This window comes from Halichoeres trimaculatus, unplaced genomic scaffold, assembly GCF_033239565.1.
Source record: "Halichoeres trimaculatus isolate MK-OKI-2021-1 unplaced genomic scaffold, fHalTri1.1 fHalTri1_scaffold_15, whole genome shotgun sequence".
NCBI classification, from domain to species: Eukaryota; Metazoa; Chordata; class Actinopteri; order Labriformes; family Labridae; genus Halichoeres; species Halichoeres trimaculatus.
In genome coordinates this window covers 28990860-29018338 of record NW_027437193.1, presented here as the reverse complement: position 1 = coordinate 29018338, position 27479 = coordinate 28990860, and the positions used below count along the sequence as shown (strand labels likewise).

At 40.4% G+C, this 27479-nt stretch overlaps 1 protein-coding gene across 4 annotated transcripts in view; it reads left to right on the top strand.

Annotated features, from left to right (window-relative positions):
- gpc1b (glypican 1b) overlaps positions 1 to 27479 on the top strand; it is a 135324-nt gene that overhangs the window by 57062 nt on the left and 50783 nt on the right. For all 4 annotated transcript variants that reach the window (XM_074688718.1, XM_074688715.1, XM_074688717.1 and 1 more), the window contains one exon: positions 24534 to 24692. In XM_074688718.1, the coding sequence (XP_074544819.1) occupies positions 24534 to 24692 (159 nt within the window). The remainder of the gene's footprint in view (positions 1 to 24533; positions 24693 to 27479) is intronic.

Here is a 27479-nt window from a genome sequence, read left to right as displayed (position 1 = left end):
ATTTAAGTCTTTGTTAGGCCAAAATACTAAAGATTCCAGCAAAGTGAAACTAATATTCCCGATCTCCAGTTTCTATTTTCACCCATGCATAATGAAACGCACTGTTTAAAAATATAAATCAGGCGGTCTTTGAGGCATCATGCATACCTCTTCTGCTTTCACAGTGCCAGATTTGAGTGTGACCTTTCTGCATCAAAGTAGCACATCAGTTCCAAGCCCTTCTGGGTATAATTCCCCTTACAGTTATGGTGAAGAGGTGTAATTTGCCGTGGTTCTTGCTGATCTGTTTGTGAGAAATGCTTGGATTGTGTTGTGCAGAACATAAATTTCCCAAACTGCACACAATCTGTCTGCTGCCCCTGTCAGCGGAGAGCGAACTAATGATTTTTTACATCATTAAACTTGTATGACCACTCAGCCTTGCACTGTCACGCTAACAAGTGCTAACCGATGACAAATTTAGGAGTGTTTGCGGCTCGGAGGAGTGTGAATCAAAGTGTTTTCTTATGTTGTTGTTCATCTCCTTGTTTGACAGGGATCAAGTGGTTCAGTCTGAGCTGAACCAAGTGGACCTTTTTTTTTTTTCCAGGAAAGGACTTTATTGTCGGTTCCAGTCAAAGATTATTACACCACAGCGAAGGCATTTGTAAGGAGGTCATGGGGGCCAGACAGCATAACTCCTGGACACTCAGTTAACACTGCACTTCTGAAGGCACTGCAGTTAGCAGTTAGAGTTAGGGTTGCTTAAAACTGACTGAAGCTGTAGTTAACACAAGCAAGTCTGTACAGTATTTACCTCACAGGTGTCTCTGAAGGTGATTTATATTGAAAGGTGTTTGGAATTTTGGCCTGACTTTTCTGCAAACTTTTATTATTTAATCTTTTGCTTGTGGTTAGAGTCCGAGCAGCAGGATCCTCACTTAAAGATTCACAGATTTGAGGTATGTCTCTGTTAAATGAGTGCTTTGTGCTGTCCATAGACTGCATGTAACATGGATTTAGTCTCAGTGACATCAGCCCTTGGTTTCTTAAGAGGTTTTCTGCACCCAAATGGTGACAGTCACCACAATGGAAATGCTGATGCAGGTTTTGGTCAACCTTGTGGAAATAGATGAGAGGCTGAGGTGGGTTGTCCAAAGTCAGTGGTGTGCACTTTAAAACAACATAATACACAATTCCTGTGAGTCTGCAGACTTTCCAGTGGGACTTAACCAGATTTCACTGCAAACTAAAATAAAAAGAAGAAGATGTTAATTTATCAAAGCAGTAAAAACCTAAATACAATCATAGCACACACAGATAACATAGAACAAAAAAGATCATATGTGGCAATGTAGTTAAAGGGGCTGTGAGGAGTTTGTAAGTGATCTTGAAAAAGTCTCCCTCCTAGATATATTTCTTAAAGTAATCCACACTTAAAATGAGATTACCAGCGCCAATATTTCAGGTTACTGGTTATTTTAAATTTCTACTTCTTAGCTAGCTCAGATTGATTTATGGCACATCTAAGTCTCTATGACAATACTACGCCAGCTGATGAAGTTTAGTAATAAGCAGAGAGATCAGTGTTTTTCTTTGCTGAAAACAAGTTCTGTAATTAATTTTGTAGCGATGGTGGACACTGGAGCCTAACTGTCAGACAGAAAAAGGACAGAAGAGCAGAAGAAAGATAAACAGGAGAGTGATAGAGCACGAGCTAAAGGCTAACACAGGGGCTAAACTGTTTGTGCTAATGTTCATTCCAACCCACAGTCAGCAGTTATTCTGCAGTGATCTGTTCAAACTTGAGAGTCTATCAATAAAATGAAGAGTGAGGTTACGTTAGCTCTGCTTGGTAGATGACTGGCAGGACTTAGCTAACCAGGATTCGCTAACGTTACACATTACAGACATGTCTCAGAGCACTGGGCTAGCTGTGCTAAATATAGACATCTACTAAACTATGTACAAACTGACAGTGTTTACTTGTTGTCACATTAGCCTACAGATACCTTGGAGCACTGGTCTGCCGATAGCACTACATAGGGACGGCTAATACAACGTTTGCTTGATGTCACGTTTCAAACTGTAGCACTGCATAACTGTACTGACAAATACCTTACCTCAGTGCGCTGTATCCAGTAAAAAGTTGTCTTGAACGAAGAAAATTTGTTTGATACGATCTACATTTAATTCCAAAACAAACACGTACCTTGCTAACACTTTACAACAGTGTGTGTGAGACTCTGGGCCAGAAGATGGCGAGGCAGTCCAATTACAACAGATCCTCCTCATTGCATCTTTAAACACTAATTTGGTCAGGACTTTTTGTGGACTGCCAAAGCTTAGGCGGGCAGAGCACACCTCCCCTCTCTTTCATTTGCACTGTACATTGAGACTTTGTTATGCAATTTTTCTTGTGTCTAGTTTTTTAAAACCAGATCAAATAAAAACAGCACATATTTTATGTTGTATGGAGATTCTCTAAATTTTTCTCAATCCATCTTTTCTTCACCACGCTTGTAGCACCACTTCCTTATTGAAGGTCAGATGACTCAGCTTCCTAAAAGGCCCCCTGTCTCCCTCTTAACAAGCGCGCAGGCACAGCTGGTGGTTGTTGTGGTTTCCTCAGTCATTTTAAGTAAATGGTCAAGGCCCATGCTGCTTTGCATCAAGCGGGAGAAGTGACATCAGACATGGTGGCCTACATGGAGCCCTGATCTCGTGGCTGGGTTTACTGGAGAAAGCTACTGCGGCGAATGTTGCTCCATGATGTTTCGTGCAGTGCAATTGTGGTTTGCTGAGAGAACACGCTGGCTTGAGGCGAGGAGGAAAACAGAGACCACAGACTTAATAGTTCTGACATTCTCTCAGCATCTTCATCTTTGTGTTCACAAATGCCAGTGCTCTACAGTTGTTTCTCTACAGCCCGTCCTCCCAGTTATGCTTCTCTGCGGTCTGTCTACCTGTTTATCCACATTGGTCTTCCTCTCTGCTGTCCTGTTTTTAACATGTGGCTTCCATGTTCACATTTGTTTGCCTTTTGCTCCCTCGGCCTAGCCGTGTCTGCCTGTTGTCAAGAGACTTCTCTGACTCACAGTGACTAAAAGGGGCCTGAAGTGCTGGCCTGTCCTGACCTGACTTCAAAATAGACAACTTGGCACGCACGCCATGGACACACACACAACATCTTCGGAAACAGGGGTTCTCTTGTACAGCTTTAGTTCCCATGTCAGGCCGTCTTTCAAATCAGGATTTTTAATATGACTCACTGGTTATGAGTCTTTTGAGTGATTGTTTGAGAACAATCCATGAAGCCCAAAGCCATCTCAATAAAGCGTGTGATTGTCAGTTTGCAGGAACACACACAGTGAAGTACACAGCTTTCGACGCACTAATTAAAGTGCTGTAGTCTGTGCTTTGTTGATTAATCTGACAGCAGCTAGATTGTGAATAAAAATGATAAAAACAGGGAGTGAACAGAGAAGCAAACTCACTACACAACTTAGCGCTTTCGCGGTTCCCATCAAACTAATACTGCAATTAAACCACTGGTAATGATATTATTTATCTCGCTTTATAGGAAAGTAAGACTTTTGATATAAAATAATCAAGATAAGAGAAGCCCCTCGAAGGCAGAGTTTATACTCTAACCCCAACCATAAATAAAACACACCAGTGTTTGAGAATCTGGGCAAGTGTGGATTTGCTCTTTGGGAGCCCAGATTCCCTGGCCAGATTCCCAGCCAGAGGCAAAGGAAGAGAGGGGGAGAGCGTGTGAGGAGGGATGGAGGCAGAGAGATGAGTGAGCTCAGGCAATGACTGAGAGACTTATCTCAGCTTTGATCTGATGTGTGAGGCAGAGAACGTCAGTCATATTTTCTCACGATCTGTAATCAGATCACCCAGCGTTTAATACTCATCTGACTCATTATTGGGGATTAAAGAAGACCTCAGCAAGGATTCGACAACCTTTCCACCTGCCTTTGAAAACGGTTGGATGGGAGTGGCAGGGGCGTGTGCGTGCGGGTTAAAAGCTGGTGATTGATGGCGTCCTGTGACAGCCTTTGTGCTGCAGCAGCAGCAGAGAAGAGAGGTGGGTTAAATAGCAGAATAACATTAAAGACTTCCATCACGTGCCACTTGTCGTCTATTCAAAATGCATTTCTGCCGCTCGTCTCCTTAAAGAGCCAGAGTGAGAGCACAGATTACACATTCTTTCTCCTGGGGGAAGCTGGAGGCATCATTTCAGGATGACAGCATGTAAAGTGCTATAATTATGATTATCACAATTATTGACTGTATTATTTAGCAACCTGCGTTACCCCTTTGTACAGAAGTTCTATAATTGCAGCACTAACAGCACATCTGTCGCTTTTTTCTTTTCACTTGATGAATAAAATAAAGATACTGTTACAAAAATGTGATTTTATGACAATTCACTGAATGCACTCCTTTTAAAAATGTGCATTGTGCAGTTTCCAGAGCTCATAGTGGGAGGAAAAAGGGTGAGAACAAAGAGGTGAGCTCCGGAGAGTCGGAGATCTTTGCAACTCCTTTGGACTGTAGTGCATGGCTGAGGGGACGGTATGATAAATTACTTGTTAACTGAAAAAAATAAATAATATTATTAGAGTTTGAAAAACATCAAGGTTTGGGATTATTTTGCTTAGTGTTGTGGGGTAACAATGAGGAGTACGATACTTGAACTAATACCGATACACTTTGAATGTATATTTGGCTCACAAGCTGACTAGAGGCTAGCATCACCCTCTTGATCTTCTATGCTTGACATTTAGCCTAAAATCACTAAAATTTTTGATTTAGGGAAGCTGTAGTCTTTCAAGCTGTTTTCCCAACCACATAATACACTAGTAGTATGTGGTATTTGTGGTATAGTATTTGAGAGGAGTCAGATGAGGTGGCTCGAGCATCTGATAAGGATGCGTCCCAGACGCCTCCCTGGTGAGGTGCTCAGGGCACGTCCCACCAGGAGGAGACCACAGGGCAGACCCAGGACATGCTGGGGAGAGTACATCTCTCGGCTGGCCTGGGAACGTTTCGGGATCCCCCCGAGAAGAGCTGGACGAAGTGGCTAGGGAGAGGGAAGTCTGGGCTTCCCTGCTTAGGCTGCTGCCCCTGCGACCCAAACCCAGTTAGGGCTGGAGGTTGGATGGGTGGATGGATCTAATTTTGATTTTTTTTTTACCAATATTGCATATTATGCATATGAATATTCTTCATTTAACACAAGCAATAAACTGTTCTATAGTATGACTAACACAACAAAGGATACTGACAACATATAGACCAGTCTTTCCTGGAGGCCAGGCCTGCATATTATGGTGAAATGAGATGAATTGATGCATGAATTGAAATGAATAGCATATCTTTAACCATTACAGTCACAGTAGAATATTGATTGATTGATTGAACTTCAAGCCTCATAGATGTGTAATAATATTATAATTAATTTCCTTGAATAAAATCAGAGAAAGAAACAAAGCACTGCAGAACAAGAGGCCCAGTATGAACAATTATCTAAAAAGTAAATATAAATCATCTCTTTTATGAATCTCACACTAAATAAAGTGTAGAAATGTGAATAAGACCAAATCTCTGGCTCAACCTCTGAAATATGTCAACATGTGGAATGCACTATTTATAAAATGAAAAAGAACATAAATGTGTGAGCATAAATTTCAAATGTATTAAAATCTTAGTGATCTCTCATTAGTAACTAAACACAAACTAAAGTACAGAAATGTAAATAAAAAACAAAGTTTTGGCTCAAACACTGAAATATGTAAACTTTTGAATTGCACTTATGAAATGCACTTAAAAAAAACTTTTTTTATGCATGTGAAAATTGCATTCTGTTACATTGCAATGTCAATATAAATTTGATTGTTTAGCCCTACTTCCTGTCACAAATTCATTAAATCCCATATAAACCGGTAATTCATTTTTTAAAACTATATGTGAATCACATAGAAGTGTTTTTTCCATCAGCTTTGAAAAAAAACAAAAAACTTCCAGATTTATTTTTAACAAACGTTTAAACTTTTGGTGTAGGATTTAAAAATCAAGTATGATGATTCTGCTGTGATATGATTAACAAAATAACTATACTGCCAAGATCTACACAAAGTTTGTGTTGTACATTTATAATAAAGGCAAAATAAAATCCATCACCTGTAGCTCCATTTTCTGAAACTGAAAACCAGAGTAGTATACTTCAAAACAGACCCAACAGAACAGTCAGACTACATGTAAAAGCAGTTGGCAGTATGTGGTGCCCACTACATACTACATTAACATGTAGCATGTAGTAGGTGGTTTGGAAAAGAGCTCCTGTCTTTTTCTTTTTCCCTTCAAAAGTATGATTTAAGCCTTTGTTAAGGTAAAGAAATAATGACAACAATTGTCTTTATCTGAGTGAAAATACTTCTATATATGAAGGTCACTGGTGCATTCGAATCACCTTTTCCATTCTTCCACTCTTCTTTTTTTATCCCCTGGCTTTTGTTCGCTTTCAATCTTTCTCAGTGTATCTTTGGTTCCTTTGTGAAAACTTTTCATCCCCTCTGCCATTTCTTTCACATCGCTCCAGTTCTTTTTATGCGCTCACCTTTCCATTTTTTTCTCCCGCATCCCTCTCAGCTGCATCACCTCGCACTCTCTGTGTCTGTGTCTGTGGCTCAGTCCTGGCTGAATGTGTTCTAGCTCTTGTTGCTTTGACAGGCCCTGACAACAGCAGGTCAGCTTTTATCTGTCAGCCTCTCCACCTCTCAGCAGCACAGAGCAGAGGGGAACTGGCTGCTTTGTTTGTTCTTTCACCATCAGGAGACAGGCCCGCCACAAAGGGAAGCTCGCAGGTTTATAGGAGTCGAGCCTTGAGCGCTCCCTCACATAGACGCGCAAGTATCTGCACAGTACTGCAGCGCTCTCTGTCTTTGACAATCTCTTATGTATTAAATTGAATGAAAAGGCATTTAACACGCCGGCATTTGAAAGGAAATCATGGTACTTTTCCACAGTTGACGCTTTGTTGAAATACCTCCTCAGGCCCTTGTATGAGATTCCCATTTGATTAAATAATTGCCATATTAAATTAAAATTGTTATTATTATTACACGCTTATTAAAAGATTACTTGCTGGACTGATTTTTGCAACAGTAGACTCCCATGCTTCTCTTTGACTTATCTATTATGTGTAAAGCTAACAAAAATCTTTTAAACCAAATTTCACAGCCAGTCACATCAGATCAACTCATTTATTTCACGTTCAGCAACAACAGGAGGTGACCTTGAATTCTTCAGAGTTAAAATCTGCCTGAGTGTAGGAATTTAGGGTTTAAAATTAGCCTCACCTTGGGGAGTGAGTCTGGATCCGCTCAGTCAATTTTCCTTTTCCCAGGGGCATTAGCAATGGCAGCATGTGGAAGTACAGATCCACAACCAAACAGAGCAAAGCAGTGTGTGGTTTTTGTTTGTAATTGTTTTAATGAAAATGTATCTTCCAGTTTTTCAAATTGGCTGCAGTAATGTATTTGACGGGCCTCCCTGTGGAAGAAGCTGCCATCATGTTTTTTTTATCATTATCTCACAGAAGCTGCCCCATTTCTACAAAATCAACTTTGATTAGTCTGAGGTCGGTTGAAAATTGTTCAGTCTAACAGCAGCTCCTGACCCACCTGTTGCTCCAAGGCTCGTCATAATTTGGCCAGAAAAAACAGTGACACATACATGATACAGTGTGAGAAACTGAAATCATGAAACACTGCTACAGAATAAGCTGCTATTAGAGGATGCAAGAAAATAAAGCTGGAAATCAACTCACAAATTCATGGAGAAACATCATTCAGAGGCTCATGCCAGAGAAAAAGGGCAGGTCTTTGTATCTGACTTCAAACTGCATTAACAGAAACAGGGAATAATGAACAGGGGGATCATTCCAAATTAGGGATGGGTACCTTACACATGTGAAGAGATACGGTACTGACTCTTGGTACCTGGCAACCGGTACCAGTACTCAATGGTACCAATTTTTTGGTACTTTTGTGTGTGTTTATGTGATATTAACATTAACTTGTTTAAAAATAAAATCTCAATGTTTTTCAGTTAACATATTATTTCTCAGTATTTGAACCAGTAATGCTGTGTTCATGTCCAGCATGGAAAATTACCTACTCTTCCACTCCCTCACAGTCAAAAGGATGCATTTAGGTACCTAAACATGGTACCATTGGATTTTATGTGAATGGGTGCATGTTAGATAGAATTTGGTTGGTATAAAAGTACCTAATTTGGTACCCATCTCTGTTCCAAATGTTACAATTTTAACCGCTGAGTTATCAATTTAAAGTAATCATAGGATTTTGTCACCACTCACTCTTTTAGAAATCCTGCAATATTCAAAAACTGAAGAGCACTTTCTAGTCCACCTCAATCCAGGAATCACTTCCATGGAAACATGAAAGAAATACATGGATTTTATAAGTGATGCTCGCTGGTGAATAAACTGTTTCATGATCCAAAAGAAATTCTGACTACTCTACCAGTTTAAAGGAGGGAAAATTCAGAAGGATCAGAAACAAGAACTATTTATTTCATGAGGCCAAACACTGTCCAATAGGGCTGGGACATTCTGCTTATCTCGCAATTCGATTCTATTACGATTTTTGTGGTGCTGATTCAGTTTAAATTGCAATTCTCCAATATTAATGAATTTTGCAATTTAAGTTTGCTTTTTAAACACCAGACCATTGGGAAAAGTTGAATGATGATGATCATGTCTATAGACTATATCAGGAGCCATATTTTCCAACAAAATGCACATGATATGAGTCAGAGAGAAACCACTTTCCCCCTGCTGGAGGAAAGTGGTATTTTTTTTTTCCAATCCAGTTTATAAACAAAGAATGAAATTAAGAAATTGAATTTGAACAAAGACTTATGATTTTAATATTGTCCAGCAAAAAAATCCAGATAAATCGTGTTTCGTTTTTTTTCTCCCACCCCGACTATCCATAACCTCAAGCCTTTGTCATCGCCATTTGAATAGTTAATCACAATTTCAGTATTTATTAAACTAGCGAATTGTAGCTAGTACAGGTGACCTTTCCACAATTAATTTGGAATATTCTCTCATAAAATATAAAGAGAAAAAAATGAGAAAGATAAAAGATAAGGCCTACCAGGGCTTTTTCAGTGAAATGGTGTTGTGTTGACTTTCAACAGCCAAGCCAAAGAGCAAACTGACATCATACTTAGTTACAGTCAAGCATAGTTTTGAGAAGAGCTACATCTTCCTGCTCCACCCCATGATGAAACCCATATGGTAGAGCTCCAGCCTGTCTTCACCTGCTTGTGGAAGGTGGCTGCTGTACCTCTCTTAGCTCCATGAACCCTAAACGTTTTATTTTCATGCACACACACATACAGATTTGACATGTGGAACAGCACTTCTGAGGTACTCATAACCCTACACACTGACTACTCAGCAGGCCACCATCCTTAAAGGAACAGGCTCTTTTAGCTGAATAGTAATGGTAATGTGCACACCAGAGCTAGTTTAGCTAACTAAACTAAAGTTTATCAGCTTAAAGTCTGAATTTTTCCTGCTAGTGTAACACAATTTCCCCTAAAAAAGCTTTTATTTAATCTGCAGTGACAGAAACATTCATGTCTTGGAAACTGCTTCCTTATGGCAACCTAACCTTGTCAGAAAAATGTTGTGAAAAGATAAAATTTTCACATCTGAGAAACTGTCATATAGCTCCTCTTGAAGTTCTTCTCTCAAAGTTGCAGTTTTATGGTGAGAAAAGGGCTTCTGTTACTCATCCTGAAGGTTTTTAATGTACGTTTCCATCTCGCGCATTTTCTCAGACAGGAGAGAAGAACAGTCTTTTGTCTTTTTGTGTCTTTTTCCACTTCTTCGTCTGCATCATGTGACGGGATGTGCTGTCTGATGTGAATCAACTGTTGACACTTTCTGTCAAAGACTTTTTTTTGCAAGATCATCAGTGGAAAACTAAGACACACACTCACACACACACACATCCCAGAACAACACACACATTCCTGTAGACACAAAAATGAGGTCAGCCCTCTGCAGCCTGTGGTTGCGACTTTTATTCTGAGACGTCTGAGGATACAGACCGTCTCAGATATGCTTCAGATACCCATCAGCCTCCTCAGAACATCTTTTCTATTGACATTTTCCACTGCCTGTCTCCTTTATTTTTGCTCCCACATCTTCTGATCTGTAAGAAAGTCAACACAGACAAATGCTCAAGTTAAGGCATGTCTGTGACAGGGTGTAGCTGCGACAGCATGTGTCTGTCCTGTTTGTATAGTTTATTGTTGATGTGTTTTTCTTGTTAAGTCTAAGTAAATTACATTCTCCTGGATTCCAGGTCAGACTGAGTTAATCCTTAAACACACACCGTAAAAGAGAATGGTGGGAATGGATAAAGAGTTAAGATGACAGCAGAGAAGGGAGGTGTTTTAGTGCAGGCTGACAGGCTGGTTAAAAAATACATCCCCGCATCAGACTTTTGAAGCAGCTCTGTGAATGTACCTGCTGAGTGAACAGGACAGCTCCCTGCCACGGTTTGAAGCAGCTGGCGCTCAAACTTCTTGGTAATTATGTTATTGCATATCGTTGAAGGCTTTAGTACGAGAGTGTGAAAAACAGAAAGCCACAAAGAGCGTGTTTGTACAACTCTGTGGTAGTTTTATCAGAGCGCTTTGTCGAGCGTGTTTCTCAGGGCTACAGCTGCTTAATTACTAAACTGGTTGTAATCCATCACGTTCTTTACAAATCACAGCTCCCATTGGGGATCCTCCTCTTGCTGTCTGACCTTACACAAAATTTTAGAGACAAGCTGAAGGACTCATGAACTAACATGCATTCACTTCAACTTAACCATATTCCTCAACATGGGGTGCAAAGAGAAGATGCATCCCTACCCATCTTTCTTGCTTGTTTGTCAAAATCCACTCTGGACTTAACTCTTTTAACTCTTGATAACTCTTCACAATGACACTATCACTGCTGCAGAGGCTGAAGTTCCAGCATCTTGTTCACATTAGGGAGTGGAGTGGGAAGACATGGTGCTTCCCAAATCTAGACGAGTGTGTTGATTTAGCCAGTGGAGGTGTGGTTCCTTTGAAAGCATGAAATTTGAATAGTTTCAGTTTTTATTATCCAAACATGACTTCTTCAAGGGGGATTTCACCTCACTGCTTTAGAATATCCAGTCATTGTTGAAGCATATCATAAAGTGTGTACTACAAACTACCAGCACACTATAATCAACAGGTATGTGCATCCTGGCTCTGTTTCCTTTGCATTTCTGAAGACGATTCAAACTTGACAAAGAGTCCCCAGCGCTTAAGTCTAAGTCGAGTCTGAGTCACCAGAGAAGAATCTTACTGCATATGTTAAAGAAACTAAATTGTTTGCAGTCCACCTTTTATTAATCAGAATTTTAACCGACCAAACATTTTAGACTGCAGCAGCACTTTGCTAACAGTAATTTTAGCTACACCTTAAAGTAACTTTAGCTGCACCTGGATTAAAGTCATTCAGGCACCAAAACTCTACATTATTTTCACAATAAAGACACGAAAGTGTATGAAATCCTATACATAGCTAAAATTTAGTGAATAATAATCTGAAAATGTATTTTTTAAATTTATGCAATTCTAGATGTGATGTGATAGTTGATTATTAAAAAAATATATAAAAATTTCAAAACATTTTGGAAGTTCAAAAAATTTAGGATGTTTAAAAAAAAATCAAAAACTCCCCAAAAATTTTAAATTTCAAAAATTTTAAAACATTCTAAATTTTTTGAAATTCAGTAAATTTGCAAAAATAAAAAAGATATTTTTGAAATAATTCTTGAATTGAATACCATAAACTGGTAATATTGCTCAAGTCATCATTTTTTGTTGTTTGCTAATGCCTTGCCACATACAAAGCATGTATATCAAACTAGCACTTTGGCAGTTAAATGAATCCATCCACACAGAATAAAAATCTGCATTTTCTTCCAGATTAGTCTTTTTGTAGATGTAATTATCTTACCAAGGCTGAAAACTTGTGATTAGCCACAGATGAAAGGAAAGTTGGTTGGACTGTTGATGTGGAGGAGGTGAAGTAGAGCGGTGGCAGGCTTTATTGCCAGATCTGATGTGTATTTAGTTTAGCAAAATGTCGAAGCATTATTCTATTTAGTCATTGTCTATAATCATTAATTCTTAAAAATTCTTTATTGCAATATTTTTTAAAGCTACAAGGAGCTACTGCAACGGAGTCTAAGAGCCACACAAGGTTTCAGAGCTGCAGGTCACAGACCCCTGTCCTAGATGGTTACTAGTGCGGCTTAGCAGTTAGGTCGTGCACTCCATCAGGCTTGTATTTGAGCAGGTGGTCCCAGCTTCGAATCCAGGCAATGGTTGCTTTCTTGCATGTTGCTCCCTACTCTCAGCCTGTTTCCTGCTCTGAATGAAAGCCTAAAAAATAACTCAAATTAATTAAAAAACAATAAAAATAATTGCCCCTGCTTTTTGTAAGACCTTTGAAAACCAAAAACATCACACATAAAGCGCCTCATTCAGCATCTTTGCAGAAACTTTGATGGCTCACGACCATCCATGCAGGCAAAGTGTGACAGGTCTTGCTCAGAGGTCTTGCTCAAGGCCTAAAAGAAGACCAAAACAAAAAACATAAAACAAAACAAAACAAACAAACAAACAAAAAAAGCATAAATGCAGCGAATGCTTAAGCATGAGACTCAGAAAAAGTCATTGCTCCAGCCTATGCCCAGTCATGAGTCCTGGAAACCAGATTCCATGTGAGACGCTAGAAGGAATCCTGCACTGCTACAGTAATGTTGTGCACTTTGGCTAGAATATTCTGTTTAGGTCTTTTATTTTAGCAATAGTGTCCTCTGAAATTATATGATTGAGTGTCATTTGTAGCTAGTTCACAGAACAAGAGCAGACAGAGACTCGAAAGCCAAGATGAAACAGGGCCACCACATAAAGTCAAACAATGGCAGCGCTTCAGGAAGGGTTTCAAGTCAGGTTTCTCAGAGACAGAAAGCACATTGGGAACAACTACAGGGATATTTGTATTATCTACTCAAGTGGGCTGGCTACAGAGATGGGAACAAAAGGATAGAGAAATAGGAAAGTATCTTTGCAGGGTGTTTTCTTTATAGAAATAGTAGAAAAAGTACCAGGGCAGCAGACGGGCTCTCTTCTGTGGTTGCATGGTTCCATAAGCATGTGAAGTGCTTTACAGTATCCTGTATCAGCCTGTATTTTCCTCTGCTGCTTATTTCTGGTTCCTTTTCTCTCTGCCAAGACAGTCTGACCACTGCTCAGGTTTATTGCAGCCTGAGACATTTAACTCTAACCAAGTCATCAACTTTCCATGGCTCAGGTTATTGCTTGATCATATAATTCATTAAGCCATTCCTCTTCACTGCGGTCAAAACAAAAAGCTGGTCAAACCTTCCTCTACTCACTAATATGAGTCTGATTTAATGTGGGAGTGACTGGAATATTGGAGGGAAGAATTATTTTCATATTTAATCCTGTAGTTGTTTATAATATATCGGTAATGTGTGAGATGATATATCAGTTTATGTGGCTGTCTGATCAGTAAGTTATCCAGATGGCCTGATAGCCCGCCTGTGCTCAGAGAAAACAGCGTGGAGATCAGACAGCCGCAGTAGTAATGTGTTATTAATGTGTTGTGTGGCCGCCACCTCGTCTGGCTCGAGGAAGCTATTTATGTGACCTTCTGCTTGGCTCACATTACCAGACTGGTGAGCGGTTAGCTTAAAGCCTGGGTCGCCTGTAGGCCTCCCTGTGTGTGTGTGAAAGTTAGGAGAGCAGTAAAAGGCAGACAAGTAGGCAGACAGAACAACAGCAAACAGGAATGTAGGGTGGTAGCTGGTAGACAGAGGGCACAGTGTTGTCTATGTGAAGCATTCAGCTGATCTGGTATGTGCAGACGGTGGATCAGACATTTAAAAACCCCTGATTTTTATTTAGCATCTCTATTTGTTTATTTATTTTTTATGTGTGGGTGTGTTTGATCCCTGGTGTTCCATGAGTAGGTTTGCTCTGGCTGTAATCCACCTCACTGTGAACATGCATGCACACACTCTCCCCCATGAGTGGATTAGGCTGCTAATCTCTGAGATCCCATCACATATGTGCACATGCATGCATATGTGCAAAAACACACATATTCCATAAAGTTTTTAAGACAATGTCAGTAGTAAAATTTCACCCCTCCCAGAAGCCATAGGTTGCAGTGTGCAGTACGTCAGCATGGTTGCAGTTGTGACATTTAATCAAAGGTGCCTAACAAGAAAAGCAATTTTCCTGCCCGTCCTGCATCATGCAACCTGATTTCCTGCTCTCACACGTCAACACACAGCATTTGGTAGATAGGAACGGGTGTATGTATGTGTGTATGCAATGGTAACTATGGTCTCGGGCTGCAGCTATGGAATATTCAAGTATTCTACTGAAAAGTCCATCGATTAATCGAGTAATCGGATAAAACAAATTTAGTTTGGTTAAAGAGCAATTATTTTTCACATGAATATTTGTTTTAAACAAGTGTAAATAAAAGTGACTTTAGGTGACATATTTTAGGTTCAGTGACTAGATATGAGACATTTTACCAAGGAACAACTGATTCTTGATGAGACTTTGTGGTGTTCAAACTAAAATAATGATCTCTGCTGTATCAAAGCACATGAGGCGCCAGTGCGACTTTATATTTTATCCATCATTGACCTGTGAGCTAAATTTGACAACTTTTATTCTTCATCCTCCTCACTATACAGTGCTGTCTTTTGTAACTTAAGTAAGTAGTTAAATGGTGTCATCGCCTAATTTTGCAGAACGAGTCTTGGTATCGCTTTATATTAAGGTCCTGTAATAAGCATTAATAAGACCTTTTTCAGTACTTATAAGATACTTATTCACATTGTTATTTGTTTATAAGACTATATAACTGCTTAATAAGTGTTTAATAAGGTCATTGTAAGGGTTAAGCCCCGAATGGTTAGGTTTAGAGGAAGGGCTGGGGTAGGGCTCATGAAAGACAAAAGCAGAAGACAAAAAACAAAGAGGGTTAGGGTTAGGTTCCTTATAGCTTATAGATTAAGTTGTCTTGTAGTAACTATGACCTTATTAAACACTTATTAAGCAGTTATATAGTCTTATAAACAAATGATGTTAATAAGTATCTTATAAGTACTTACAAAGGTCTTATTAATGCTTATTACAGGACCTTAATGTAAAGCGTTACCAGAGTCTTTTGCATGCAATTGTCGTTGACACAGGAAGACAGAGGAATAACATCATAGGAGAGACAGGAAGTGTGTGCATACAGCTATAAGGGCGCCCATCAGTCATGTGACCTAAGCTGTGCCTCTGATTGGGCAAACGCAAGCACAATCTTAATATCCTCTGAACGGCCGAGTTAGAAAAAAATTCAACCCCTACAGTGTGTGCTGATAGTGAAATTAGCGACTCAGACAGAAGACCTTTTTAGAACCAGGCTGTAAGTAGGTTAATTTCTGCTGTGAGAACAGCTTTTTTTGGCTTGGTGTGTCAATGACTTCCTGTACTTCCGGAACCAGCCTCAAGTGGATACTCAAAAAACAGCAGATTTTAGCACTTCAGCATTGTCTCATATTCTTAGACCAGAAGTTGCTGCTTGTCTATGAGTGATTTTGGATAGGGGAGGGGCTGAACACGCGCTGCTTGTTGAGAAGCAGCTGGAGCTGCTGATCAATACATGCTTTCACGTCAGTCTCCAAACGTCAGAAAAGTTGTTGGATTTTGTAATCAAGCTACTCAAATTATTTGACAAATAATTTCAGCCCTGCTATTGTCTTGACTTGACGTCACTACATGTTCAGGCACATGTTCTCTCAACAAGGGATGAAATGTTTCTCTTGCAGAATTTTCTCAATACACCTTGTAGTGATATTAAGAGAACATCTTAATCCTATTTTGTGATCTGCATTATCTGTATGTTTGGGGTGGTGTCAGACAAAAGTCCAGGACTTCTGTGGGAATATTTGTACACTGACACTGAATATAAACAGAATTCATTTTTGTCCTCACTCTGAGCTCCTTCTTCTGCTGTTGATAAGCTTTAGACCAAGTAGCAGGCTCCAGTCTTAAATCATGAAACCGAAGTGGGAGTGTTAAAAGCTGAAGTTCTTTGAGAGTCCTCTTGAGGCCAGCTGCAGAAACACCAGAAACCACATATACACCAAACCAAAAAAGCTGATCTTTGGAGCAACATTTTTTGTCAAAGCAAAAAAAAAAAAAAAAAAAAAAAAGAAAGAAAAACAGTTTTGGTCTGAACACCTAATTTCCCTATCATTACACACAGTGCATAGGGTGATTTATTTCACAATTTGTTATTTTCAAAGTTATTTGACTTAAGAGTTTTCCATGGAAAGACAGGGCTGACTTGACTGCCTAGTGGCACCCTGTAGCTGTCTGCAAAAAGGCTCAAGTCCTGTATCTTTGTCTCAATAAACTTAAAAAGAAGCTAGATTGAGTTCAGCATTTCCAATATGTCATCTGTCGACAACAGGCCTCAAAACTCTGTATAAGGAACAAATGGGTGACATCACAGAGACTACATCCACACATTACACAGCCCATTGGTGTGGCATACACCAAAAATGATGGGGCTGTGAGTCATCCGTGGGACCAGTGTAACAAAGACTGTAGCCTCTCAATATTGGGCCAGCTGAGCTAAACCCTTTAAGTGGTCCCCAATCCCCCCGCCGTGGACCAGTACCGGTCTGTGGGTCAATTGGTACTGGGCCGCATATAAAAAATACTTAACTTACATTTTTTAAAGTTTGATTTATTATTTAATTCTGAATGATGTTTTACTTTGAAAAATGTCCAGACTCTCTCTTCGTCATACCCGTCTATGACTCATTCTTGACGCCAAACCCCCCAAGCTAGCAAAATGGACAAAAAACAAACATCTTTGGAAAGTTTCTTTTGGCAGGGTAAAAGAGCCAGTGAGGAGACCAAAAAATAGCCGGTCCGTGAAAATATTGTCTGATAATAAACCGGTTCGAGGCGCAAAAGAGGTTGGGGACTGCTGCTTTAAACCCTTCATGAGGGTTTATTACCATTCTGTTGTGAACATACTAATAATCTTATTCAGTCTTCTCCTTAAAACTCCACTCTCTGTGGTACAGTTTTCTCAGTCTGGCTCTTTCATTGCGTGTAGTCTTTGGTAATACATTTGTGAACCGTCCCGCTTTCATGTTTTATAATTTAACTCTGATTTAAACCAAACTGTCAACAAATACAGAAAACTGACAGGAGTGATCAACAAACAAGATGTTAATCAAAAAGGCACACAAATCTGAACGAAGCTTCAGTGACATGAAACATAAAGGTTTGAAGCAACTTAAGAACTAATAGCATGCCATTAATGTGCGTCTTTAAAGAAACTAATCAAAGGTGCTATTAGAGCACATGAAAAGTGCTGAGGAGTGACTTGATGTTCATTTGAGATCCCCCCTGCGCTTAGGCTGATTAGAGCCTTGATTATTGGGCTGTTTGTCTATCTGACATGTGAGATCTATCAAGCAGCGTCTGCAGTTCACTCCAGGTGACAGGAAACTTCTGTATACCCCGGTAATGCTGAAATGTGAACGTATAATACAGTTTAATAGTTATTTGATAAACATGGGCTCTATTCAGACTTGAAATGGTGTTTTGAAGCCATTCACTTTTTCTTTTTGTGAGGCAGAAATATAAAATGGTTGTCATAATTAAAACTGAATGAAATAATCACAGTATTGAAGGAGAAAAGAGTCCCTGATAAAAACAGAATATTTTATTGCTAATTTAATGAGAACGCAGAAATCAAGGTTTTGAATAAACCACCAAAAATCTTCAATGGAGGCTTTTCAGAGTCTGAATCTTCCCCCAAATAATTCAATCATATTTCATGAAGACTCAAAACCGGACTCTGCATCATGTTGTGAAACACAGATGATTTTCTGCACTCCAGAGAAAGAAACATACAGTCACAAACTGCAAAGGCCATGCATGGAGACTTCTCTCGTTTCCTTCACAGACTCCCAGACAAATCATCGAGACGCTCCGGCTTTGACTCGTTCTTAATTTCCTGTTGCCCTCTCCTCTCTCTGTGTTTCCCACCGTCTCTAAAAGCCTCTGACTGTCACTCTCACCATTCTTCCTCTCAGTGTGCACGACCTTACTCTGCCTTCCCACACTGCTGTTTAATAGGAGCCTTCCTCCCTGGTGAGCAGTGATAAGCTAATGGTCAGGGAATTGCTCACCATTTAGCAGGCTGCATCCGTCAAAGGAGAGGGGAAGAAAGTGATGGAGGACTCTCGCGGGGTTAAAGTGAACAGTTAGTTTTTCTAATGTGTCCCTGAGGCATAGATTAATGTTTAGGTGTGTGGGTGGGTGGGTGGTTTCAGAAATGTGTGTAATCTTAGCAGATTATTGGCTTACTACCTCCGTGCTGATTGGCCTCGCAGAAGGAGGCTGATTAATGCAGAACACCTACTCTGACAATCTGAATACATTTGAATAGATCATTTAATTTTGAGCAGATCTTATTCATGAGTGGTTTTGTTACAACTCTCTGCACCAACTGCGTAATCAGCTTAAACCCTGTAATTCATCTTCTCTCACAGGACAGGAACCATCACTATTATCATCACTCATTATTATTATCATGACCATATTTTTCAAGTTTATCATGCGTTTCGTGAAGTTTATTCAGTCTGCTGAAACAATTCGGAAACAATGGAGACAGGAAGTTTCCAAGAGCAGGCTGGAAATCAGTAAATAGAAAAGAATTGAATAGAAAAGAATAGAATAGAAAAGAAAATACTTTATCTACGAGTGGAAATTCAAGAGGAGTCACAGCAGCAATCAAGTGAGAAAGTGTAAAGAGAGTGCAAAAAGGTCCATAAGAAGTTCTTCCAATGTGGCGTTGGTGTCTGGTGTTAGCACCGTTAGCCATGTATGTGAATAGCATAATGCTAATCCGCCTTCTGGTATTACCCATAGACTGTATAAAACATGTATGTACTTTCCATAATATCACCCGTCTGTTTCTGAGACGGAAAATGAAGCACATTGGCTATAGTGGCCATATTGGTGGCAAGGGCTTCGCCTACAGCTGTAGGGCGCCTGTTGGCCACATGACCCTGAGCTGTACCTTTGATTGGGCAATCTTGTGATCTTAATATCCCTCTGAATCGCAGAGTTGGAAAAAAATCACCCCCTGCACAGTGTGTGCTGATAGTAAAATTAGCAATTAGCATTAGAGGTCGCTGCTTGGTGTTACCTCTGTTGCTGGGTTAGCTCGGCTAGCTTGTCCATCTTATTGGAGATTGATCTAATGTTCCCAATAACGATGGATGGAAGGACAGGTCGATGTCATCACTTCTTAGCTCACACCTGAGAACAGGCACGTCATCCTCACCTCCTTCTCCTCACCTTGTGGGAAACATCAGGCCATGCACCAGTTAGCATTGACATGCTACAGGCTGCTTACAGCTGATTTCACATGTAAACAATGCAGCCATGGTTACATGTAGGATCTCCAGACAAACACAGGAGTAAAATTAGTAAAAATATCGCTGAGACAAAAACAGTTTTGTGTCCATGACCAACAAATGAACCATACAAAGTAATGATTATCTCCAAATGCTAAAATGACGAAATAGAGATGAAAAATTTCAAGAAAACGGACAAAGAATAGAGAGCTGCTGTAACAGGCAGCCACAATGGGTTGGCTCCTAGCAACAAGCAACAAATGCGGGGTCTATCTCTAATGTACGAGCCCTGGGCTCGTGGAATGCAATGAAAACATATTTTAGCTGGAAATGTATTGTAAGCACAGGAAAATTGGACGTCTTAAGTGTTAGCATTAGCTGCCCTTTCTGTTGTGGCCCTTTAGATGAAGCCTCCCACTAACACCGCTCTGCTCCAGATTGAGCTGTCCTCCTCTGCTGATTACTCTAGTATCTGCCAGGCTGAAAAAGTGTGTGTGAGTGTGTGCTGGTCCTGTTTGTCTGAGTGTGTGAATGTGTGTGTAAAAGTGTGGAGGGGGAAACGAAGGAGAGAGCTGGAGTGTAAAAGCAAGAGAGCCAAGTCTGGTTGTTAAGGATATATTTCCTTTGCACTTTGATGAGGAGTGGCTTACTGCTGCTTTCTCTCTCCCTCTTCCTCACACACACACATGCACACACACTCCAACAAAACACACAAAGGCTTCCTCCAGTTTACTGAGTCAAATGGAAGTCTTCACTGTTAAGCTGACTGTTAGCTTACCCAACTGGAAACGTGATGCTGTGTTACTGGTGACCTCTTCTGCTGTGTGATTCCTGGACTGGGAGTGTGTTAGAAACTGCATGCACACATCCTTGTGTGTGTATGTGTGTGTGTGTGTTTGTGTTCACCATGCAGATGTTGTGAGTGCATACTGACCCTGTGAAGAGGCTGTTTCTGCCTGGCTGCATCTGGAAGCCTCACACCTCCTATCCCGCTATCCATGTGTGCATCTGAGTGTGCATTCTTTTTCTGCGCACAGCTGTCCTTCAAAGCAGGCTGCAGCGGAGGAAACAGCCACTAAAACCAGTAGAAGCATTTAAACGACTGTCCCAAGGCTGACAGATTACATCTGACCCCTCCATTAGGCTGCTCCCTCCATCTATCCGCCCTCTTTTCTTTATTTCTCTCAATTTCTTCGTACTCTTGCCCTCACTTGATCACTCAGTTTATCATTCCTTCTCCACAAAAATCAAGCACAAGCATCCTCCTCCAGCGTCAGTGTGACTCACACTTCGACCAGCGAGAAGGTGCTGAGAGATACTCAAAGTCACCCTCTCCTCTGATCTCTCCAGCCTTTCTCCACTCTCCTCTTCTAAGAGCAAAATTGCCTTTAATTGCTCCACTTTAGAGTTGGCCTGGATGAGGTGCTTGAAGGACAGTTACAGAAACTTTCTTGACACATAATCAGTGAAGTGCATCGGTACTTGTCATACACACATTGACTGTAGAATAAAGCTGAGATTGCACACTTGATGGGAGGGTACACAGTGATTAACTCAGGCTATGACTACAGTAAATGAAGGTGAAAAGTCTGCTTGTAATCGCTGAGCCAGTGCGCGCAGGAATCAGTAGCTTTAGCGGCGAGGATGCCAGAATCAATGCTATCGATGGCGGCATGGTGCCTATAGACTCACAGTCAGCTGAAAGTCCACCAGGTGCATGCTAATGACAGCCTGAGGGATGTGAAATCATTAATTGTGTGCTTATGTGTGTTTCCTGCACTGGATCTGCCTTTGTGCAGGCTATGTTAAGCTCACTGATGTGATTATGACGCTGACATATTACAGTTGTGTCAGAGTGCATTATCCCCAAAGCTTTAATTAGCTTGAGGTTTCAAACCATTGGTGGGCTTTTTTTAAGACTTCGGTATAGATTTCTTATTCAACATCCGTCTATTGTCAGGCAAAGCAAAGATGCTTGAAATTAAATTATAAAAATAAATAAATAAATAAAAGTGGGATTTTAGAAGTCTGTGTCAACAGATACAGAAGCAGTTAAGGATCTAATATTTATTTTTCCTGAGGAAAAAATTTAACAAACAAGAAAGAGAAAAAAATACAATGAAAATGAAAAGGACCCTCTTTTAGAAAAAAAAAACATGTCAATGAAAATAATTAATACTAATCAAAAACAATAAAACATGGACCCTGTCTCTAAAAAAAAAAAAAATTGTAATGTACTTTTTCCCAGTCAATCCGTACTGTCTGTCAAACATTTTGAACATTTCTGGCTTTCAACCGTATTGAAGGGCTGCATTTCTTTGGCAATGTAACTGTCTTTGAGCGCCCACCATTTGGCGCTTTTATTTATATTTACTTTGCAGACCAAAAGCCTCAGTAAGAGTGGATTGTCAAAGAACAAGGCTCCGCTGCACCTCTCTCTTCTTCTTCGTCGCCACTATTTTCAAACAAATGCGACATATCAGCTCGTTGGTGTTCATGAGCTCACACTTTGTTCATTCTGATAAAAAAAACAAAATATTCCCACACTGGGACTGTGGCAAGCGGCTTAAGAACCGTATCTTTCGAAAGAAAGGAGGAAAACAAACATGCATGCACGTGTCAATTTATTGAGGCTGGCAAACTTATCGAGGACGTTTTTTATTTATCGTTCGGTTAATTGATTTATTCATTTTCATGACAGGCATAGCCCCAGTCTATTCCTAGCTGCAAACACAATGGTTCTTTTTAAGTGCTTAGAATATTTATTTATTTATTGATTTATTTTGGACAACAAACTTAAAAATCAAACAAAAATAAAATAGTTCATGGATATACAATAGCATAAAGCCATACAAACAAAAAATTAAGAATTTAATAATCAGAAAAGGAGTAGGAAGAAGCAGAAGCTTTTCGCCCCCACTTAATATTTGAAAATCTATGACAGAGTGATTCCAGGCATCTCTGCTGAAACACCCTCTGAGAGGCAAAAAAAATCAAAACATCAAAAAATAAAAATAAAAGTCAAAAATGGCAAAAAAAAAAAAACAAACAAACAAAACAAAAGAAATTGGCCATGGAAAACAAATATGAAAAGAAACAGGAGTTGGCATTGAAAAAAGAATTCCATTTGTAAAAAATGCAGGAATTAAAAACATTTTTGTTCCTTTCCTAATCTTTTGTTCTGGAGTTGACCATTTTTTTCTGTCCATTCTTATGTTGAAGAGTTTTAGAGACGGCATTTCAAATCTCTGTTACTTTCCCAAACCCAACTTTGAAGTTCAAAAATATCTTATTGTAGAAAACAAGTGTCATCTTAAAGAATCTTAAAATAAGTCAAATGAATTTAACATGCAAAATTACTCCAGCTCCAGTTGCTGGTAATTTAGGAAACTGAGCAGCTTTACTTTTCAATTCAATCTCAACAGAAAGCAAGCTAGTCGTGGCTTGAGAGGATTCCTGGGATCCTCTTTCAGGAAAGAAAAAGTGTAAACAAAATGTGCTGTGAGACATTGATTAAAACAATTCTTTAAAATAAAGCATGAGATTCAATAAGTTAGGTCTCTCAGAGGTAACTGCACAAACACAAACAGTAACAAGTAACAAGTGGCCTACTTTTAGCCATTAATAGGAAAGATGTTGCTTCTGTGATAAATATGCACTAAACATCGCTAAAAAAAATTGCTCTAACTCTTTTTAGCACAATGCGCTCTCACTAATGCCAGACAACACAAAGCATTCGAGATGCAAGATGCAGTAAAAGAGAATTCCTCACTGATGTAAACAAAGTGAGTAGGGGCATCCACCTTCCTGCTCTGACAAACATTGATCAAAACCTTAGAGGAGGCCCTTTCTTTGAGAAATAAGTAAGTAAAGTGTATTCACCCATAAATAACAGCACACACTGCAAAAAGATATGACCTTGGGGCACTGACTCACAAAGGGTTGTGATTCTATCTGCATATTTTCCACATCCCTTTTGATGTTCATCTCCGAGCTTTTGTCTATATACGTGCATTGAAAGGTTAATAGGAATTTCACTTTGACAAGAAGGAGCCATCTGTTTCCTTTATTGTCTTTAGAGTTCTGACAGAACAATCTTGAACCTTCTTTTATTCATCCCCCTCTTTAATACCTTATGGTGTTTTTTCCTTTTTTGGCTTGTTTGTTTGGATCATTGTCTGGATGTGTTTCACCGTGAGTTTATACCATGTTTGTGAGTGTGAGTGTAAGGGATTGTGCCTTAAAATAATAATGGGGTGGTAAAACTTTAAAAGTTTGTTTTGTTTTGTACGGTGTAAGCCAAAGTATTGCATCATATGTGATCTGCTCTCTTCACCTGCGAAGGCATGAATTTAGTTTGCCTGAGGCGCGTCTGCACTGACAGGATGACGTTATTTCCATCTTAAACAATTTGTTCTGATTTCAGCTGCAGCCTGAATGAACTACAAACACATTCTGACAATCTGACATGGTTTTTAGTAGTGCGTGTTTACGCTTGTAACAAAAGCAAACTTCCAGGTTGTTTCTAGTCCCCTGGTTTTCTGACTCTGTGTGAGTGTGAGTGTGTGTCTATGTACGTGTTTGCAAATGCATGCACAGGCATGCATGTCAGGAGTGCTCATTAAAATTGTATGGGAGCTGATGCTGTACTCCTGCTCCACTGCTCCCGTTTCCACTGAGTCCTCCACATGTTGCCAGGTAATCAAGCGGGCGCACACATGCGGCCTTGCCAAAAGCTGAGGTCTAAGGTTATAAATACAGCCGCTGAAGCTAATTCCTTGTGTCATTTTCATGTTTGCACTCAAGTATTTTACACTGCTGCAATTTGGAAACCGTAAATCACAGCTGAGTTGAAAATTGTCTGAACATTTTTTATACTAATTCGTGTCCCTTCTCCTCTGTCTCCACCTGTCGTCTTTACAGGGGAGCACCTGCGCATCTGTCCCCAGGGTTACACCTGCTGCACCAGTGACATGGAGGACAACCTGGCCACACTGAGCCGCAGGGAGATGGAGGGACTACTCAAAGACGCTGGTCGCTCCTTACAGACCTCACTCACTGGACAGTACAAGATCTTTGATGGTGAGTGTGTTATCCCGTGGACAGCGAGAATGAGACCAAGGCCCTGTTTACACAACAAAGCTCCAACCCAAAATGCATGCCAGGCCTGTAGGTGGCACTATAACTGTCTTGTCCTGAAGCGGCTTTTAGTAGATCTCCACTGAAGCAGAGTTGGGCTGATCATCTGGTGTATCAGTGAATTCTAATTCCAGAAGTGGAGCAACAGATGCACATTTTGTTGAAAGACAGTCAACAAATTCAGTAGATTGAGCAGCACAAGCACAACACAGTGGTCCGCGACGATTGACAACAGTACTCTTGTTCTGTTGTACTGTCTAGGTGCATGCGTGAAGCGGAACATGACGTCACTGTTTCCACTGAAAATGCCGGCTTACTGTTTACATGGCAACAGTGGCCAGGGCCTTTCAGAAAAATCCACTCTAGAGGCCATTTTCAAAAGTTCTTGTTTTAGGTCGGCTAGGACGCCGTTTCCGTGTAAATGAGAGGCTGAAGCGTAACAATACTTTTGTGTTCATCCTAAAACCACTGGGACAAATGGCATCTTATGCCGCGGCCACACCAAACGCGAACTGGAGGATTTAAACGTGTGACATGCCTGTAGCGCGCCGTGTTAACGGACGCATCTGAAAAACGATCAGCTGTGGTTTCAAAAGCATGACAGGAGAGTGTGTGAAAGCTTTGGAGATCACAACCAAGGCCTGCTGCCTCTCCCTGGTAATCCACCTCCACTGGCCCTGCCTGGCTGTTCCCTGCGACCTCATCCTCAACTCCTCGAACCCCCGACCCATGTACCTGGAGGTCTCCCTGGGGATAATGAAGGGGTCGAGGAAAGAGAGGACCACAGAGAACTTCCATCCCATGCCCCCCGCTCTTTCCTCCTCTCTATCAGTTGGTGTCCGTGAGGCTCTTATAACTTTTACGACAAAACTCCACTGAGGAAAACACAGTCGGACTCAGTGATGACCCGTGCAGGCAAATCCAGCTGGGAACAAATATTTACACAGCTTACCTTCAAAACCTGTCTCCTCAGAACTTTCACCAAAGCCTGCTCCTTTTTTTCTGGTCTCTGTAGAGTAGACAGCTCGTATCAGATAACTCTGGATGATGACACACCGCACAGATTGTTTTCTCCTCCATCTTCTGGTGGGGTTGGAGTCAGAGCAGGTGGCGGTTCCCCCCCAACGTCATTAAAGCAATGACGGTGTTTAGGCATCAGATGCCCAACGTGCAAACGCCCCAAATGTGCCGCGCCAGACGTGTCCAATGCGCCATCCGGGGCTAATCAGCGTCTTTGCATTGACTTTGTATGTAATCTCAACGCAAATTTGCCTTTAGTGTGGCCATACCATTAGAGTGGAGCATTTCTGAAATGCTGCGGCCACTGTTGCTGTGTGAACGTTAAGACAGCGTTTTTAGTGGAAACGCTGAGAGCACACACCACTTCTAGTATACACATCGAACATTACAACAGCACTGAATCATCACAGGCTACATGTTGTGCTTATGTTGCTCAATCTCCTGAATCTGCTGACCGTCTTCAACAAAATGTGCATCCACTTCTGCTCTCAGATGATCGACTCAACTCTACTTCAGTGGAGATCTACCAAAAGCCGCTTCAAGACAAGACAGTTATAGCGCCAACTACAGGCCTGGCATGCTTACTACAGCAGCTTCAGTCCCTCAGCATTTCCTTTTAAATGCAGATTTGAGACCTGTGAACGGGGCCTAAATAGGTGACTGCATGTCTGTAATGAAATATTTAGTCGTTTCTTTGTTGTTTTTGAAAGCATATTGTCTTGCCCATTTTTGCGTCGGCATTTTAACATTACACAACCGACACAATAATGTAGACACGCACAAACACACACACACACACACACACACACACACACACACACACACACACACACACACACACTCACACACACACACACACACACACACACACAGACTGACAGTAGCGAAATAGAAAAGTAAAAGCCCTTTTATTATACTGTCTTCAGATTGATGTAGAGCATTGATTTATTGTCATGCTTCAACAGAAGAGGCTGGTAATGCCTTGCAGTGGTGTTGACAGAAGGCCAAGTTGATTTTTTTTTGCTTTTCTATGACGTTTGCTTCATCATCATCCAAGGGAAAAACATACACAATGTGATAAACTGGTTTGGTGGGATCCTACTGGTGCTAAGAAGCTAATTGTAAACTCATAACTTGTAAAGCAGGGGAGCTTTGTGGCATATTTCTCTGTTTAATGTTGAATGGTAAAGGTTTCAGTGTTGGCCTGCATTCAAAAGTTTTAAAGCGACACTAAAAAGACTTTATGGTACTATTCATTGATCTGAAAGATGATGGTTTTTAGGCAAGCCAAGGCAAGTTAACTCATGTAGCCTATTTCAACAACAAGACAATTCAAAAGTGCTGTATATAAGACATAAAAATAATCATTAAAAGTCAATAAAACCCTAAAAGATTATTTAAATACTTATTACACAAATACATTTAAGTTTAAGTTAAACAATTAGATGGCAAACACAGAGGGTTAGGATAGAGGAAATAGATTGTAAAATGCAGGCACACAGGTTACAGTGGGATGACTGTGCCAGAGGTTTGAACCACACAGTTCAGCTTCAGTGAGGCAGAATCTGACAGAGCTGAAAGTCTGTTTGGACAGCTGTGTCTCCTGTTCACTTCACCTGTGACGATGATACGCCTGAGAGTGACGCAGAGATCACTTTATGACTTCATGATGTAACAGCGATGGCATCAGAGCAGCACGACCTGAGTGGA